Source organism: Clinocottus analis, unplaced genomic scaffold (genome assembly GCF_023055335.1).
Source record: "Clinocottus analis isolate CAN_PGR_092001 unplaced genomic scaffold, fCliAna1.0.p SCAF_25, whole genome shotgun sequence".
NCBI classification, from domain to species: Eukaryota; Metazoa; Chordata; class Actinopteri; order Perciformes; family Cottidae; genus Clinocottus; species Clinocottus analis.
The window spans coordinates 4,527,983-4,545,325 of NW_027175987.1; the positions used below are offsets into that span (position 1 = coordinate 4,527,983).

General features: G+C 38.7%; 2 protein-coding genes across 4 annotated transcripts; both read left to right on the forward strand.

Annotated features, from left to right (window-relative positions):
• The first annotated feature begins 397 nt into the window (after positions 1-397).
• On the forward strand, positions 398-11,893 carry atcaya (ATCAY kinesin light chain interacting caytaxin a). 2 transcript variants are annotated; one of them, XM_068591528.1, is made up of 14 exons: positions 398-1,070; positions 2,571-2,612; positions 2,697-2,796; positions 4,799-4,857; positions 4,971-5,225; positions 6,219-6,392; positions 6,518-6,620; positions 6,902-7,033; positions 7,394-7,480; positions 8,245-8,343; positions 8,537-8,572; positions 8,898-8,966; positions 9,087-9,137; positions 9,645-11,893. In XM_068591528.1, exons 3-13 carry the CDS (start codon positions 2,720-2,722, stop codon positions 9,115-9,117), a joined length of 1,122 nt encoding a protein of 373 aa, XP_068447629.1. In that variant the 5' UTR covers positions 398-1,070; positions 2,571-2,612; positions 2,697-2,719; the 3' UTR covers positions 9,118-9,137; positions 9,645-11,893. The 2 variants fall into 2 exon arrangements, with proteins under 2 accessions (XP_068447629.1, XP_068447630.1); XM_068591529.1 differs by lacking the exons at positions 398-1,070; positions 2,571-2,612; positions 2,697-2,796 and adding an exon at positions 3,485-3,800 and having other exon boundaries at positions 9,645-11,892.
• An 848-nt stretch (positions 11,894-12,741) lies between these two features.
• Positions 12,742-16,246, forward strand: mibp (muscle-specific beta 1 integrin binding protein). Of its 2 annotated transcripts, XM_068591362.1 has the most exons (8): positions 12,747-12,921; positions 13,612-13,702; positions 14,258-14,306; positions 14,525-14,699; positions 15,231-15,302; positions 15,442-15,548; positions 15,648-15,733; positions 15,970-16,246. In XM_068591362.1, the coding sequence occupies exons 1-7, from the start codon at positions 12,896-12,898 to the stop codon at positions 15,731-15,733; spliced, it is 606 nt and encodes a 201-aa protein (XP_068447463.1). In that variant the 5' UTR covers positions 12,747-12,895; the 3' UTR covers positions 15,970-16,246. The 2 variants fall into 2 exon arrangements, with proteins under 2 accessions (XP_068447465.1, XP_068447463.1); XM_068591364.1 differs by lacking the exon at positions 14,258-14,306 and having other exon boundaries at positions 12,742-12,921; positions 15,970-16,088.
• The last annotated feature ends 1,097 nt before the right edge of the window (positions 16,247-17,343 follow it).

Consider the following 17,343-nt stretch of genomic DNA (forward strand, 5'->3'; position numbering starts at 1 on the left):
CATCTGAACCTGACTACCATGCACTGAGTTTGTAGACAAAAAATATCAACACATCATCATATTCAGATTTATATTAAACATTTTGGGAACTGTAATGTTTCAGCAAATATAGATGACCTTCGGTTTTAAACGCATCCCCTCCCAATATGCCATGTCAGATATGCCATAATATATATATATATATATATATATATATATATATATATATATATATATATATATATATATATATATATATATATATATATATATATATATATATATATGCCCTACAAAGGCTGATAGGAATGGGCAGCAGCACACTTTGCAGGGAAACTGGGCAGGGGGAATATGATTGGTTGGGGGAAAGTGAAGAAAGAGACTGAATAATTAATGTGTGAGGAGACTTGGGGTGTGTGAAGGAGAGTGGGGCTGAGACAGAGAAGGAGGGGAAAAGCTATGGATGGAGAGAGCGAGAGATGCTGTTGCCAGGGAACAGCAGACACATAGAGGACCACTGAAAACAAGAGCAGGATTATTTGATGGGGCAAAGGGAAGACTGGTGCTCAATTTCCCCTCACAGAGAGGGTTTGAATTGATAATTGGGAAAGGAAAAAGGTATTTGTAGTTACAAGCAGGACAAAAGAAGGCGGTAGGGTGGGAGATCATGATGCCAGAGCAGATGCATTCTGATTAAAGGAATTTTGTGTCTTGGTGGTGTGGACGTATATGAGCTGAGGAGCCGGCTGTCAGCTCGCTCTTCACGGCCAGTCTTTCCCCAACAAAGGTGGCCAGAGGCGAAAGAGAAGAGGGGGAGTCCACCACAGAGGTGCCCCCTGTCTTCAAACACCTGCTGCTGGCTAGCGGCTGACATCGAGGACACTAGGACTGTGTCTGTGCACGAGTGTGTGTGCACGCATGTGAATGAGTGCAAGACAGGAGCGTGAGAAGATAAATTCAGCCTGGCCTCTGCTTCTCTGTGAATGTGGAGGACCAGGACTTTATCCCTTTGAATCTTTGCGTCTGTGACTGAGGAGGAGGGAGGACATACAGACCAGCGAAAGGTTTTGAGGGGATCTCACACCGCTCATGTGAGTATCGTTACTGAATTAACGTCCTTGCATCTCTATTCTCTGCTCGCTGCACAAATCAGACACCTTAGACTGTTGTATGCACACTAGTGCACTAACACATAAAATCCATTTAGGTATTCTTCCTTTTGGTTGTTACATTTGGGATGACCTAGAAAGGCTGTGGGGCACTTTACTCTGTTATGTTTGGCACATCTGGTGGCAATTAATTTAATATAGAAACCGTTCCATTGTTTTTTGCAATATTGGAATTTGTATTTGTAGCATAATACAACCAGAGTATTTTAAGGTAAAGGTTCATTTCTTTAGACAGCATTTTGTAAATTGTTGGAATATTTTCTCTTATAATTGCACTACATTGTTAACATAGTCCCAGTCTGTCAAACATGATGTGAGAAAGAAGAAACCTCACTGTCTTTGATAAATGATAATGCATAATGTATTCTGTTTTCTGCTCTCCCTCTTGCTGAACAGCTTTAGGGTGTTGTCTCTTTTGAGTTTTATCTTAGTGGATTTTGCTTCATGGTCTAATCTATTATCTTTGCTTTGTTCCTTCAAAAATGATTTCCTTAGTTAAGCCTCAAGTATTGCTGCCATAACCACTCCACTCTTTTCATAATTTTGGCAACAATATGCACTGCTGACAAGACAGTCAGGCTCACATGGGGTTTGTTGTATTTTATTTTCCCACAACAGTATTTTTGTTGCACTCTCCTAACACACTCTGAACTGCATTATTGTGACTCTGAGCACTTATAATGAACCTTTTCTCTGTAAGAATAACCTCCAACACAAACCTGGGAATCCTGTCACTCAGCAGAACCTGCTCAGACGTTGTGGATTATATACTTGAGTGGAGAACAACAAAGAGAAAAGGACTTTAAGGCTAATTAAATAACCCCAGTGCTCCTCTCATGCGGGTCACCAGCCAAAACTGACTTGTGCTGCGGTTAATAATGTGTCACTGTTGTGGTGTGATAATGCACATGGATTGCAGTAAATACAATTAAGAAGAGTGCAGTGCATCTTAATGCCACCGTTGATTATACAATCAGTGTGTGATCATTGTAAAGGCATTCACCAGAATGTGAATCCTCTTTAACTCTTGAGCAAAATCAAATGAATATTAGATCTTAAGAGACGTTTTTATTTCTTCTGTTAATACTTTTGGCGACATCAAGCCTGAGCGTAAAAGGCAGCAGTCACATCAGTGCGGCAGGACCAAAGAGCAGTGAAGGAGGATTAAATGTGCTTGTCGTCCTCCTTATTGGCCTCTGGAATTCCACCCAGGAAGAAATTTGTACTTGATATTTGACTTTGAGGAGAGCTGAGCTCAAAGTGGGCTCTGTTCGAGTCAGTCACATGCCTCTCTCATGTGCTCCTCCGGGGTCGGGGATAAAAAAAGAACATCTGACTAAACGTTACAGCCCCTAAATACTAATGGAAAAGTATTGGAATAAAATCCTCTAACAATGCTGACTTTTCCCTTTTTCCTCTCAGTCACACGTGTTCCTGCAGTGCAGCCATGAAGCTGACTGTCTAGTAAGTTCACTCGTTTTATGTGACAGCGATCCCTTGTTATTCTAAATAGAGTTCAATCATAAACAGTTTTCTTCACGCCTCCAGGCCCCTGATCTCTTCTCAGAGGGATGGGCACCACAGAGGCAACTCTACGAATGGAGAACTTGGAGGTGAAAGACGAGTGGCAGGATGAAGACTTCCCCAGGTAGGATCCTTTTACTTTCTACTAATCTAATTAACTGTTCTTTTGATGTCAATTGAAAGATGTTGAAAGTGGGAAAACTCTGAAACAGTTGAGCAAATAACTGTCGTTATCTCATCTCTTAAAGCTGTGTGTGGCACATTGTTGTGAATGTGTGTTAATAAATATGCAGCACTTTTTAATTCATAGATGAGAATCTTATTATCTAGGATTAATTGTGCAGTTGATTCTGGATTAATTCCAAAACAGGGTTTCTTTATGCACCATATCACTCCCAATATTGTCTGCGTGGATAGAGAAGCAATGCTGTGTTTTTTTTATATTGACACTTTTTTATTTCATAAAAGCTTACTTATATTTATAATAGCCATAATCTTGTGTCTGTACGATAAGCAACAGTGGATCTAGGCTTATTGTGTTGATGTTAACTGTAAATCATTTTTCACTGTAAGGAACAAAGAAGATAAATGGTGGAAAAATAAAAGTTTTTAAGGCACTTAGAGAGTGTGGGAATTTGATGTTCAGAGGTGAAGATGCAGAGCTTGATTGGCATAAAAAGAGGAGAGAAGGGGAGAAGTGTGATGACAGTCAGTTCTGGGCTCCCTCCTCCTCCTCGTCCTCGTCCTCCTCCTCCTCCTCCTCCTCCTCCTCGTCCTCCTCCTCCTCCTCCTCCGTCAGAATGGGATGCAGGAAGCCAGGGAGCAGGTGCAGCTCTGTCTGTAAATGGTCTCAGGCTACGTCATTTGACGCAAGAGCAGTCACTGATCAACAACACAGCGTCGCCAGGAAAATGGTGGCAGATTTTGGTTCAATCCAGACAGAAACGGAGGAATAGGCAGCAGCAAATGGATTATCAAAGCTTCCTCTGAGAGATGCTCTGCCCTACACTGTCGGTTGTCAGCTGAGAAAACAGGGAATGAGTAAGCAAACTAAATCCAAAGGTGTGTCAGCTTAAAAATCTATTTGAATCCGCCTTGACAACAGCAGCCCCGTGCTATTTCCAGAAGGTAAGCATCATTGATTCGTCCTGTTATTGTTGCTTGTAGCTGAAGGACAATGCAGCTATATGAACTGGAACAAAAGAGATTATCTTGCTTTTGTTAAAAGAAGAAATCCCCATAAATCTGTTTATAGAGTTGGCTTCATTTCCGACAAAGGAAGCATTGGACTATAATCACTGCAGGGTTTCTCCGGGGGGAAAGGGTGGAACGGTTCATCAGTGCCTGTCTCTCTGGGCTAAAGCCAGTGTTGTTGGCTGGAGGCAAGCAAACACTGTCCTCCTCTCGAAGGGAGGAAGAGGCAGTTGGCTTTCACATGAATGCAGCTAAGATTCTCTCTGCTGAATGATGCTGCGTTGTAAGTCTCTGCATCTCTTGCGTTCAAACCAATTCATTGTTTCCAGGTCCCTGATAGCATTGGATGTTGTTGCTCATATGCAAAACACGTCTGTCCTAATGTGCATAGTTTTGCTTACTCTAAAAACACACACACGCAGATGCTACACAAACATGCATGACAGGATCTCCAGTTCGCTCCTGCTGCTGCGCAGGGTAAATAACAAGTAGCATAAAGGGAAAGAGAGCTGCACCTTTTTGTCTGTATGCTGAGACATACTTCTTGCCTCTTCTCTCTCTTCTTCTATCTTTTATTCTTTTTCATTATTTTATATTTATATATATATATATATATATTTCTTTTTCTCATTATCTCCCTAGAGAAGTTAATTACCATCTCTATCATCTTTTGCTTGCTCCCCTTTTTAGGGCTTAGCCGGATCAGTGATAACACAATGTCACATCCTACTGTGAGGCCATAGTTTGAGACGGCTGTATGCTGGAGAACAGAGTGAAGTTCAAGATACATTTTTCGATAATATGAAAGACCCAGTTGGTTCTGCTGAACCTCTGTTCTCAGCGGCATCATGACTGGCTTTATATGATATATTATGCTCAACAAGCTCAGTGCTGGTTGCTCATGCTCATGCTAATTGTGTGCTTCCCTCCAGACCACTACCAGAGTACGGAGACATGGATCCCTCTTGTGGTCTCACAGACGACAGAGCCTGTGAGTAACACCGGGGGTCACTGATTGGTCAATGATGGAAAGTCCATAATAACCCTATATTATGACATCACTAGCATCTTCTGATCTGTCTCTCCTCTCCTCGTCATCTGTAGCTCCCCCTAACTCCCTGAATGTCAGCTCACCTGGAGGAGGAGGGGGAGGAGGGATGTCCTCGTCCCACCGTAAACGGCGTACATTGATCGCCCCGGAGATGAACCTTTCACTGGACCAAAGCGAGGGCTCTTTGCTGTCGGATGACTTCCTGGATACACCAGATGACCTGGACATCAACATTGATGACATCGATACGCCTGACGAGACAGACTCGCTGGAGTTCATCACCAATGGCAATGAGCTGGAGTGGGAAGGTAATTGGTTAAAATGCAAATATATATATAAATACATGACATTAGAAAATGACATTATCTTTTGAAAACAATAGATTCCTTTGAAACTATGCATCCCTCAACTGAGAACACAATTGTCTTAATAATGAATAATTCAGTGTGTGTTGTTCATTCTCGCCCCAGCCCTCTTAAAATATATATATATATATATATATATATATATATATATATATATATATATATATATGTATATATATATATATATATATATATATATATATATATATATATATTTATATATATATATATATATATATATATATATATATATATATGTAAAGAGAGAGAGAGAGAGATTTATATATAGATATATAGACATACTGATAAATAATGAAGCTTTCAGAATCATCTACATGTTTTAAATCACTTCTCGAAACTTTTCTTTAAAAAAAATAGCCTTTTATTAATTATAATTAATTATATATTATAAATATTGAAATGGAAATATAGTATATTTTACTCCACTAAATTTATTTGACGCCACTGTTGAGGTTGTGAGTTACTTTTTTACATATATGATATGATACGGTCCCATCCCGCTAATCTACCCGGTCGGATACAATGTGTCTAAAATTGGCTACACCATGACAAAATACATCACTAAAATGTGTTTACATGTATTTGTCAGTCAAAGAAAACTAATATATATCAGGCCTTTTAATGGAGTATTTTTAGACATATAGTTAGAGTTAGGATATCTTCAACAACTAACTCAAACTCTAAATCTAAATCAAACCACAAGCCTGAGTCATAATCCTTAATAAATGTCCATCTTCAGACAGCAAGACAACATATAACTGCAGTTTTGTTCAGACTTAAAGTAAAAAAAAAAAGCATCTAACATTTACTTAAGATTAGATTACACACAGACTATATATTTACCTCTCCCTGGGAACCAGTGTGCTGCAACGTGGCAGATATTTCAGAACAAAATCTGCATCTGTGTTCGTCCAGACGACGCGCCCGTGGCCTCTGCCAAAGCAGGTCCCGCTGGCGGTTCAGGAAACGTAGATGAGGAGGGGAACGTCAACAACGGACGTCTCTGGAGGACGGTGATCATCGGAGAACAGGAGCATCGTATTGACATGCAGGTCATCAGGCCCTACCTCCGGGTCATCACACATGGAGGTCCGTGAAAGGACAGACCAATTAAATCCATCTCATTAGAGTCTAGAAGATGGTTTTAGTCATTTACATTTCACTCAGATGCAGAGAAGCATCATTCACTGTTAACTAAAACTCTCTCCCATCAGGTTATTATGGCGAGGGTCTTAATGCCATCATTGTTTTCTCTGCCTGTTACCTGCCTGACAGCAGCTGTGCAGACTACCACTACATCATGGAGAACCTCTTCCTGTGAGTGACTCTTAGTTTTCAACAACAGGCCTTGACGATGTAAATAGATGAATGTGTATGCTGCCTCAGTCTGAACTTAGTTGGCTCAGTATGATCATGTCTGAGAGGAAAGTCACATGGCTCTTTTTAAAAGCAAGCATTTGTTCATCATGTTATTTTTTTTTTCATTCCCAGTGTCTGTTATCTCATAATCCGTCCATGATGTTGTACCCTCTCATGTAACTGTTTTGGGGTTATTCAGTGTGTTCATATGACACTTGACAGCCTTCCCTCTCCTCCAGGTATGTGGTGAGCAGTCTGGAGATGCTCGTGGCTGAAGACTACCTGATCATCTACATGAATGGAGCCACTCCTCGGAATAAAATGCCTGGAATCAGTTGGCTCAAGAAATGCTACCAAATGATTGACAGAAGGTAGTGAAAAGAGAAACTACTCAGATATTATATTTGTGATGTGCTGTCTATAAAACGTCTCTTATTACTCATTTAATAGATGACTTTGTTCTGAACTCAAATATGATTCAAGTTCAACCTGCTATTAATTAGCTGCTGAGTATTTTTCAGCGTCAATATACAGAAATGCATGACATTGGAACTGACAGACACAAATTGGAGGTTAATGGAAGTTGTCACTTGCTGTCAGTACGAGTCGGAGGATGAGTCACAGGTTACATTCATAGCACTCTTAGAAAAAAACTTAATATTGATAGACATATGTATATTAGACACTAACTGAACTGTGTTAACTGAATGTTCTTCATATTGTGACGGTAGATTGAGGAAGAACCTGAAGTCTTTGGTCATCGCTCATCCCACCTGGTTCATACGCACCGTGCTGGCTATATCCAGGCCCTTTATCAGGTTATACACACACACACACACTCACACACACACACACACACACAGACACACACACACACACACACACACACACACACACACACACACGTTGGAAATCATGACCAATCAATTCACATTTTCTCTCAGAATAGATATTGCAATGTCAGTTTCTAGCTTTGGGCATTTGACTGAATGTGAAGTTCAAGTGTTCAAGTGCCGCATAATGATTAAACAGGTTGTAAATATTAACCGACTTTGTGCGGGCATTTTTTGGGGCAGCTATGGACCCCCAACGCATGATTCCCTTTTGTAGAAGGTAAATTGGCTTCATCGGTCCCTCTTTTGTTTTTCTTTCTTTTTCAGGGTTTTGGTTGTGTGAATTCTTTCTTTGTACTTTCACAACTTTTAACCGCATCCTTTAATGAAGTCTCTATTAGCCCCGAAGTTAATGGGTCTTATATGCATTGTGAAACGGGAATAATATGATGACCCAAATATTGGTGCTGTTTTGTAAAAACAGCACATGGCATAAAGAAACAAATCCCAAATTACAGCCAGTGTGCATTACATTTTGTCATTATATATATTACAATTTCAGCAACTGAATAAATATATCTAAATCCACAAAACTCAGTGCACAAGTTTAAATGCTTTTTATAGCAATGAACTTTTGAGGACGCGGCCGATCTTTTGAGCATGAGGATTATGTAACTAAGACATCAGTGATGCAGCGACTGTAACGGTGGCCATATTGTTGTTGTTGTTGTCCTGTTGTCTCTCTGCAGTGTGAAGTTCATGAATAAGATCCAGTATGTCCACAGCCTGGATGAACTGGCAGAGATAGTCCCCATGGATCATGTCCATGTACCCGAGTGTGTGGTGCAGTAAGTATTTCTGACCACTAGATGGAGAACACGAGCTGCAGCAGTGACAGCAGCTTGTCCAGATGATCGTTCATGTGCATCTGGCGAAGAACAAGAGTAATGTGTTTGAATTAAAGTAAAATACGATTAGTACTTGAGCTCTTTAAAAAGACTTGATTTTACTGAAGGATCTAACAGCGTTACTTATTTTCAGATTTGACGAAGAGAGGATTAAAGCAAGGAGGGAAAGGTAAAATACATTTGATAAGATCAGCCTATATATATATATATATATATATTATATATGGCTCCTACAGAATGCACTTGAAATTAACTTACATTAAAGCACTTACATTAAATTAATTGGCTTCATAAAACTGCTATTAGATTCACAACCAAATGGGCATCAACCCAAATGCCTATAATTCTCTCGCTCTCTTTCTGTCTCTGTCTCTCTGTCTGTGTGTGTGTGTGTGTGTGTGTGTGTGTGTGTGTGTGTGTGTGTGTGTGTGTGTGTGTGTGTGTGTGTGTGTGTGTGTGTGTGTGTGTGTGTGTGTGTGTGTGTGTGCGTGTAGAATGGAGCAGGACAGACAACAGGACCAGCCGCAGCCAGTCCAACAGGAACCAATAAAGAAATCTGAGAGGTACCGGTCCACCTTGAATTTTAAAATCAGATTTTCACATTAAACATTTAAATAGTATAAATTGTATGTATGTTGTCATCCCTCCAACTTTTTCTTCTTCTTTTTTTTTCTCATTTTCAGGCCAAAGTCGATGTATGTTAATTATAAGTAATGAGAAGGACAGCTTTGCAGGTAAAGGTATAAAGCACTGTTCTATATCTTTTAGGCGCCCTGATGTGGATGATTGTTATCACACTTCCACACCAAATGTTATTTATTCTATTAGATAGCCTTAGTATGCTTTTTTAAACAATCATATTTATCTTTTCATTGATACTTCCCTGGAGTGCCATTTTCCTAGTATTTTAGTGTAGGCTTCATGCTTCCACTGATTCAAAATGCAAAGCAAAATGTCAAAATGTCATGTTCCTCTAATAAATAAAGTTCAACACACCCTCCAGAGCCAGAGGGATGTGAATCGCTTGTCTCTGAAAAAAGTTCTATATTTAAAAACAAGCGTATATATAAATTAAGCAGATGTCTGGAGCATGAACCTTAGCATTTCTAGCCGTATGAAGCAGTGGGTCCAACAAGTCTTCATTTGCTTTCTCGTTTTATCAACATCCAGCTGTAGATTTGTGCTGTGAAGATGATGAACATTAACCTTTTCTGTGGAACCACTTCTTCTTTCTATCACAGGTTTCATATTGCAACTTAAAAATGTAAAGAGGAAGACGCTGCAGGAAGTGTTTCATTCTGGAAACTATTGCTGGATTCATTGACTTATTATTCTGCTTTGTGGTCGGACCTGTTATACAGCCCACGTTGTAATATTACATCATCGTGATGCTCTGGAAAACCAGGTGATTGACAGAAACTCACAGTGCAAAACAAAATGACTTTCGTCCAAATTTCTTTTTTGATAGTTAAATAAATATACAAAATTAACTGAAATCCGACATTTGCAGATATCAGCGTTTTGCCTGACACAACTGATGTGAACATATGTTGTGAAATATTCAACACTGATTCAGATGCTGATCTTGGGTCAGTTTGTGACCACCAGTCTAAACACCCATTTATATTCATGCTGGTTTGTGTGAATGTAATGTCCATCAGATGTAAATAACAACGCATCAGATGCCTTCATCTTTATTGGTTTTGCCTCATACCAGCTGTATCATAAGGCCTTCACACGCTCTCTCCTTTGCTGTAGTGACATTGTGAAAATGTCCAAATGTACTAACATCTGTACTGTATCTCGTGTTAATGGTATGCCTCAGTCAACCCCATATAACAAAATCTCTAAGAAACGTGTGTTGCAAAATACAATGCTTGTTTATTTTGTGAAACATGGTTATGGCCACGTAAATATATGTCATACAACATTAGGCACATGTGCTTTATATTAACATTTAGACTGTAGTCATATTACATATGAAATGTGTAAGACGAATATAATTCTAACCCACTATAGAAAAAAACATCTGCAATAATTTTGTATAAAAGTGGCAATAATCAAGACACAATACACAAACATTGTACATGTGATTGTGTATTAATGTTATAAATTGTGCAAATCTATAATTCCTATTGATTTGTTTCAGATGGGAACATTTACTGTCTGCTTAGACTGTGAAAACATGTTCATGACCACTAACTTGATGAAGTATTTTAGTGGCCTCTGATGGAATTTTCTTTGTTCTCCAGCACCATCACACGTTTTTTTTAGCTAACATGAAGATTATGTTTATGATTTCAAATGTTTTGTACATTTCAGCAGAACGACATCCCGATATGTTTTTATGTGGTTGTGTCTGATGAACAGGACGATGTCCACAGGTTCCCATATTTAACCGAAGTTTGAACATTTCTTAAACATCTTTATGCATTAAGGATCGGATGTTCTCTGGGGTTACATTGATTTCCTCTTGTGTCTTCCATCTGTTTAACTATATGTAGCAGGAGGGCAGAGAAGTACGATTTTTTTATTTTTGTAAAGAACTGCATAAATTGTAATGCCTGCCTACCTTTTTTGCACTATTGGATTTGCTGTGTTTAGGTGGAGAAAGGTTTTCTGAAAGCATATTTTGTGTTATTAAGTAGAATTGCTGATGGCATGCAATTGTGTAGCAGTTATAGAATTAACATGTTTATGCTTCTTACAAAAAACTGGTCTCATGAAATGTTTGTTTCTAAAGTGCCATCTCGATTCACTTATTTTGTCTTTTTTAAAGTTCAACTTGTCAATTATTTTTATTCCTGTTCGGCTGTTTCTAAACCAGTAAACCAAACATGAGCAGTTTCATCAAATATTGAGCATTCCTGATGGAACAGCTTAGTTACTGCAGATCGTCATTCTTTGTGTTTGAGGTTTGTTTGCACTGAGTGCCTATTTTTGCACCAAATTATTTTTAAAGGAATCTAGAAAAAGTGACAGAATGTAAAGTGTAGCCTTTCCATTCATAGTTATTGTAGTTTACAGGTGTATTATATCAAATTTCACCCAGTAATAGAAGCAAGATTTGCATAGAAATGGTTTATGAGACCTTTCCAAAAGTCCAAATGTTCATTTTGACTATAAAAGCACAATATTTATATTATTAGAAATTCTTTGCCTACCATTTGTCTGCTGTAAAACATTTGCTCAGATTCAAATGGGAAAGATGATCTATCATTCATGGTTCTGTGCTTTAGATTGATATGATCGATTCTGCCTTGTATAACTGAATAAACTGTTCCTCCCAAAATGTGTTTTTCACACTTTCTATGAGACCAGTAATACTCTTCAAATATAGTTTACATAACACATATAGTTACATAACACATGAAAGTTTCTCAGGGATGGGAGTATATTCCCATGTTTGTTTTTTAATAGGATGTTATATGAACATTGCTCCCAGTGCAATGAAGCCACTAAAAGGCAAAGATAAATGTGATAAGATATTGCGATGTTTGGTTTCTATATTTTGTTTCATAAAATGAGATGTTTTTTAATCTGCATCCTGTGTATATTGGTTTGATTTAAAATAATTTGTGAAAAGTAAGTACATTTACCCAAGTAATGAAGTTTTTTTCAGTCTATTCTACATATATGCTGTATTATACTATAATACACTACCACTAGCAGGGCTCATGACAAACTAATATGTTTACTTGTCATACTTTGAGTATATTCCGTTGATAATTCTGTTTGTACTTAAATATAGGGCTTTTACTTGTAATTGGTGTGGTATCAGAACATTTATTTAGGTACATTTTTGAATAAAAAGTTACCAACCATGTGAATAGAGTTTTACAACTAATAATAATATATGTTGTAACTTAGTCTACTGTCAAAGTATTTGTATTTATTGTACTTATTTAATATTTGTCTTCAGTAGTTTCCACACTGATTTGTTTTAGAACTGTTCGCACAGATATTAAACCAGCTTCCTGGTAAACAGCGGAACAAAAGAGCTGTTGTATGAATGCATCAATAAAACACCGTCAATGGTACTTTTCCACGTCAGGTCATCAGGTGGATTAACGTGACGGTGTACGTGTGATCGGCGCTGTGTTGGACAAGAGCAGGTGCAGGGAAACATGTAAATATGTGAAAGTTTGCGGGCTGTGATTGGCTGGTGGCAGGAGCTCCAGGGCCTCTGATTGGCTGCTGCGAAAAGGCACGTAGCACTAGTTAAGAAGAGCACGAGCACGTCCGACCACGAGGACGCCCCATGATTGCGTGAGTGGTGACGTAATACGACGCAAGTTGGGTATAAATTGCAATGCCCGGCCTGCTCATTCAATGGAGCAGGAGTAAGAAACGTTATCAGAGCTACACGTTATATTCACGACTTTTTTTAAGCGTTTAATTTGTCGGATTTCTATCCTCGACGGAGTATAAAAGTACTCTTGACTGTTTCTTCAGCTGACGTTGAGCAGGACTGCCGAGAAGAGACGGAAAGATGAAATACATTATAGGAATTGGCGGGTGAGTTTTATATTTGTGTCAAAGTGCTTGTTTTAAAACATGGTCCTCGTCGAGTTAACGTTACATTCACGCTATTTATGCATGATTTAAATTCATTGCTGAACTGACTGGCGGTCAGCGGGAAACTGTTGACGAACATGATGTTATGTTATTGTTCCTGGAGGTAAAGTTACACTCGTGGTCCAGATGAAGTTATTCTCTTAAGGGGAGACTAAACGTTAGCTTCTGGTTGATGGACGGTTTCTTATGTGGACAACTTGTTCGTCAGCTGCGCGCCACAACGTGTTGAACCATGTTCACAGGGGTGTCGGTGTGATGGTGTGTTGTCATCAAACGAGCGGGACATTTGAAATTCACCGCGAGACCCTGTTGAAAAGTGGAGGGAGATTCATGATTCATGATTTATTTGAGGAAGTTGCATGAATCCTTGTTACTTTGGATGATTTACGTTAAACTGTGCATGTGCTTTTTATTGATTACCATTTGTTTACAAAAGCTGTGCACCTTTTAATCACACGTTTAACTTTGTTTTTTCTTGTGTACTAAATGTAGTCATCCTTGAGTTACCATAACATGTAAACAAATTACACTATGTATATTGACGGATTGCTTTTTAAATCCAGATAGTTCAGTTTTAATTCATATCTATAGCTCAACATTAATTTGTTTTTATCATGTTTTCTTTTTTAGAGTCACTAATGGTGGCAAAACCACCCTGACGAATAAGTTGATGAAGACTCTGCCCAACTGCTGTGTTGTGCACCAAGATGACTTTTTCAAGGTGAGTTTTAGGAAATGGACAAGTGTTATTTAAGAAACTCTTCCTTGTTTACTTAGCATTGTCGGTATGGAACAATGAGTACTGCCAAGTAAAGTTCCACCCCCACAAATATGGAGCATAGTTTCTTTACCGTCTTGTGTTACTGCTTCAGTCAGGATTTTTGTCTAACTTTATATTTGATAACCAAAAATATTCTAACTCTGCCAAATGCATCTATTCTTTACTTATTTTCCTTTAGCACCTTCCCTTTTTTATAGTGTTTATTCTCCCTCTTTTCCCCAATTTCATTACAGCTGTGTTATTTAGTTAATTACCCTTTGCTTCCTTTTTGTGTGTGTGTGTGTGTGTGTGTGTGTGTGTGTGTGTGTGTGTGTGTGTGTGTGTGTGTGTGTGTGTGTGTGTGTGTGTGTGTGTGTGTGTGTGTGTGTGTGTGTGTGTGTGTGTGTGTGTGTGTGTACTCCTTTAGCCAAAATACTCTGCATGTGAGTAGACTCTGCTACTTGTGTTTAGAGCTGTGAGGTTCCAGCAATGTTTTATTGGTGAATGTTATTTCAGAAACCCGATCAGATAGAAGTCGGGGAGGACGGCTTTAGACAATGGGATGGTAAGACTTCACTGAAGACTTATTGTATACATTTAATGTTGTATACCTCTCCCTCCAACACTGCATACACTGCACGACATTCAACTGACATACTCTAGTAACTTGGAGCAAAAATGCAAAACCCATTGCCAATTTTTGTATATTCTTGACTAATGTCTACTCTAATTCCCTATCTCTCCTTTCCATTGTTTTTCTCGTCTATCCACCTTGCGCTATAGTGATAACGTCTATGGATATGGAGGCAATGGCCAACACAGTAAAAGCCTGGATTGAGAACCCAGTGAAGTTCGCCCGTTCTCACGGAGTCCCTCTGTCGTCTGCAGCCGACGAGGCAAACCCAGACGAGCAGACTCACATTCTGATCGTGGAGGGCTTCCTGCTCTACAACTACCCGTGAGTTGATATTCAGTCACTCTGGTGTGCGTTTGTGATCTTTGAGGCGATGCTTACATGGAAGTTTCTATCTTTGTTGCACTGCCCTGAACAAGTAGTCTGGCTAATTGTTCCAGATTGAGTATAATTAGAACTTTTGTCTTTTTGCACAGTGTAAAATGTATTCTGTGGGAAAATTGTGTATTTTTTTTTCTTTCTAATCTGCCTCTAAATAAATAATCTTCTTTTGAATCACATTACATAATTTTTAGTGAAGAGGAACTGTTGTTATTTCTGTAATGTTCAATTTGCATGCTTACTATTGGTACGCATACAGATACACGTACCCCTACGAGCAGGTCCTGCAGTTAAAGATAAGGGTTTCAGCAGACATATGGCTTATGAGTTGTCCTCAAAGCTCACTGCTGGTTGGTTGTCACAGTGAGGGATGAGTATCAAGAACACTGCAGAAAGATAAGAGACAGTATTGGCAGTGACATGACCATGTACTTTTCTAGTTTGTTGTTAAACCTTGTTTATCTTTTCCACTAGGCCTCTGCTGGATGCTTTCGACAAGAGCTATTACATCACGATTCCATACGAGGAGTGCAAGAGAAGGAGAAGGTGAGCGTGCACAAACATTATCTGAAGTGTTTACCTTTCCAGCACTTTAATGAATACATTCTCTCATTTCCTCTTTTCTTGTAAGGTTTTCCTCGTTTCATGGCAGATGCACGCTCTCTAACAGTTTTATTCCTTTCAGTACACGGCAGTATACCGTCCCTGACCCTCCCGGTCTGTTTGATGGCCATGTGTGGCCGATGTACCTGAAGCACAGGAGAGAGATGGAGAGCAGCGGCCTGAATATCCGTATGTTAACTTGATGTTTTATGTCTGTGGAAATAATGTGTAAAGTATTTTACACTTCTAATATTTTTTGTTGTGTTTTTTTTTTTTTAACTGTTACAGAATGCCTGGATGGTTTAAAGTCTAAAGAGGAAATCTACAACCAGGCATATGAGGACATTCAGAACAACCTGCTCAATCGTTTATAGGTAAAAAGACTCATCTAGTGTCCAATTTGACAGATTTACACTTTAGGGATTTCTACTATTGTTGTTTGAAAATCTGCCTCATATGAGGGCAGACTCATTGTTTCTGTTCTTTAGCTAAGTGAGTCTGTGTGTTTTTAGTTTTCTAAGATAAAAATGTATACGCATGAGTGCAAAAGAAAAAGGATGTTAAGTGTACAACCTCCTAACAGTATTATTGTTTTCTGTCTTTCTTGCAGCAGGAAGACTCGTCTCCATCCTGTACAGTGCTTGTAAATAGTCCCATGGATTCTTTTTTTTATGACGTCTTTCTAATTTTATTCTTTGTTTGTGAATTAAACAAAGCAATGTTAACTTATCTTTGTCTTTTTTTCTAATCTTCAGATTGTCAATATGTTTTTTTTTTTTTTTTGATGAGATTGTTGAACATTGACCATGTTACTGTTATGTTTAACCACTGACTTATACTGGACCATTTGTCACAGTCTCCTCCAAATAAATGCATTGGCTGCTGTTGATATACAGAAAATCAAGAATCTCTTTATTTTTGTGTGCATTTAACAAACAAAAAACAATAGAATATGACATTATCTTTTGAAAACAATAGATTCCTTTGAAACTATGCATCCCTCAACTGAGAACACAATTGTCTTAATAATGAATAATTCAGTGTGTGTTGTTCATTCTCGCCCCAGCCCTCTTTATATATATATATATATATATATATATACATATATACATATATACACAATACTGAGTAAGTCGTAGACTAACCACAAGACTCAGGCTACCACACTAGATTTACAGTCCACGAGGCACTCGCTGACATCGCATGTGTATAAATAGGCCAGAATAATGTCTCACTTCCCCTGAGAATACATTGTCCTGAGGCGTTATAAGCAGCTCCTCATACCACCGCTAAATAAAGAACGGGTCAGGTAGATGTATTCTTGGGCCAAATTAAGATGACAACCAACGCATCTTTCATATAGGAACAAAAGCACAACTTCGACATCAAAATTGCTCAAGGTGATTTGGATCATTTGAGTCGGAGTTGATTAAACTCTTGATTATAAAGCAGCATGGAACAATGGTTAACTTCAGGTTCCTGTCAATTTGGATGTAGGGGTTCTGCTGTTGTCTTTATGTGCCCTTTCATTCCATTGACATCTGTTACAATAACAACTTGTCTTCCCATTCCTAATGACACCATCCGCTGTAGGTACGTGCGTTCTGTCGTGTGTCTGGAGGCAAATTGAGTGACGCTGTAGCGGAAGGATTCTCACTAAACAACATTGTCCTTGACTGTTGGTGCTACAAAATGACCCTCAGTAGGTGTGCTGACTGAACCCACACGTGCATACAGGTGTGTCTGTTAATAATCATCACACATGTTGTGGACAAATTCCTCGTTTGTATGTACAATACTGCACCACATCACTATACTTTCGGCCCAACAACACATCCACATCATACATGCCATTAAGAACGAACCTGAAACTAGGAAAACAGAAAAGACGATAGTATCTCTTTTCAACTTTTTGACTGAATAGTTAATGTTTTAGAATACTTGATGAAACATATTAAGAATTGCATTGGTTGACCTTCACCAC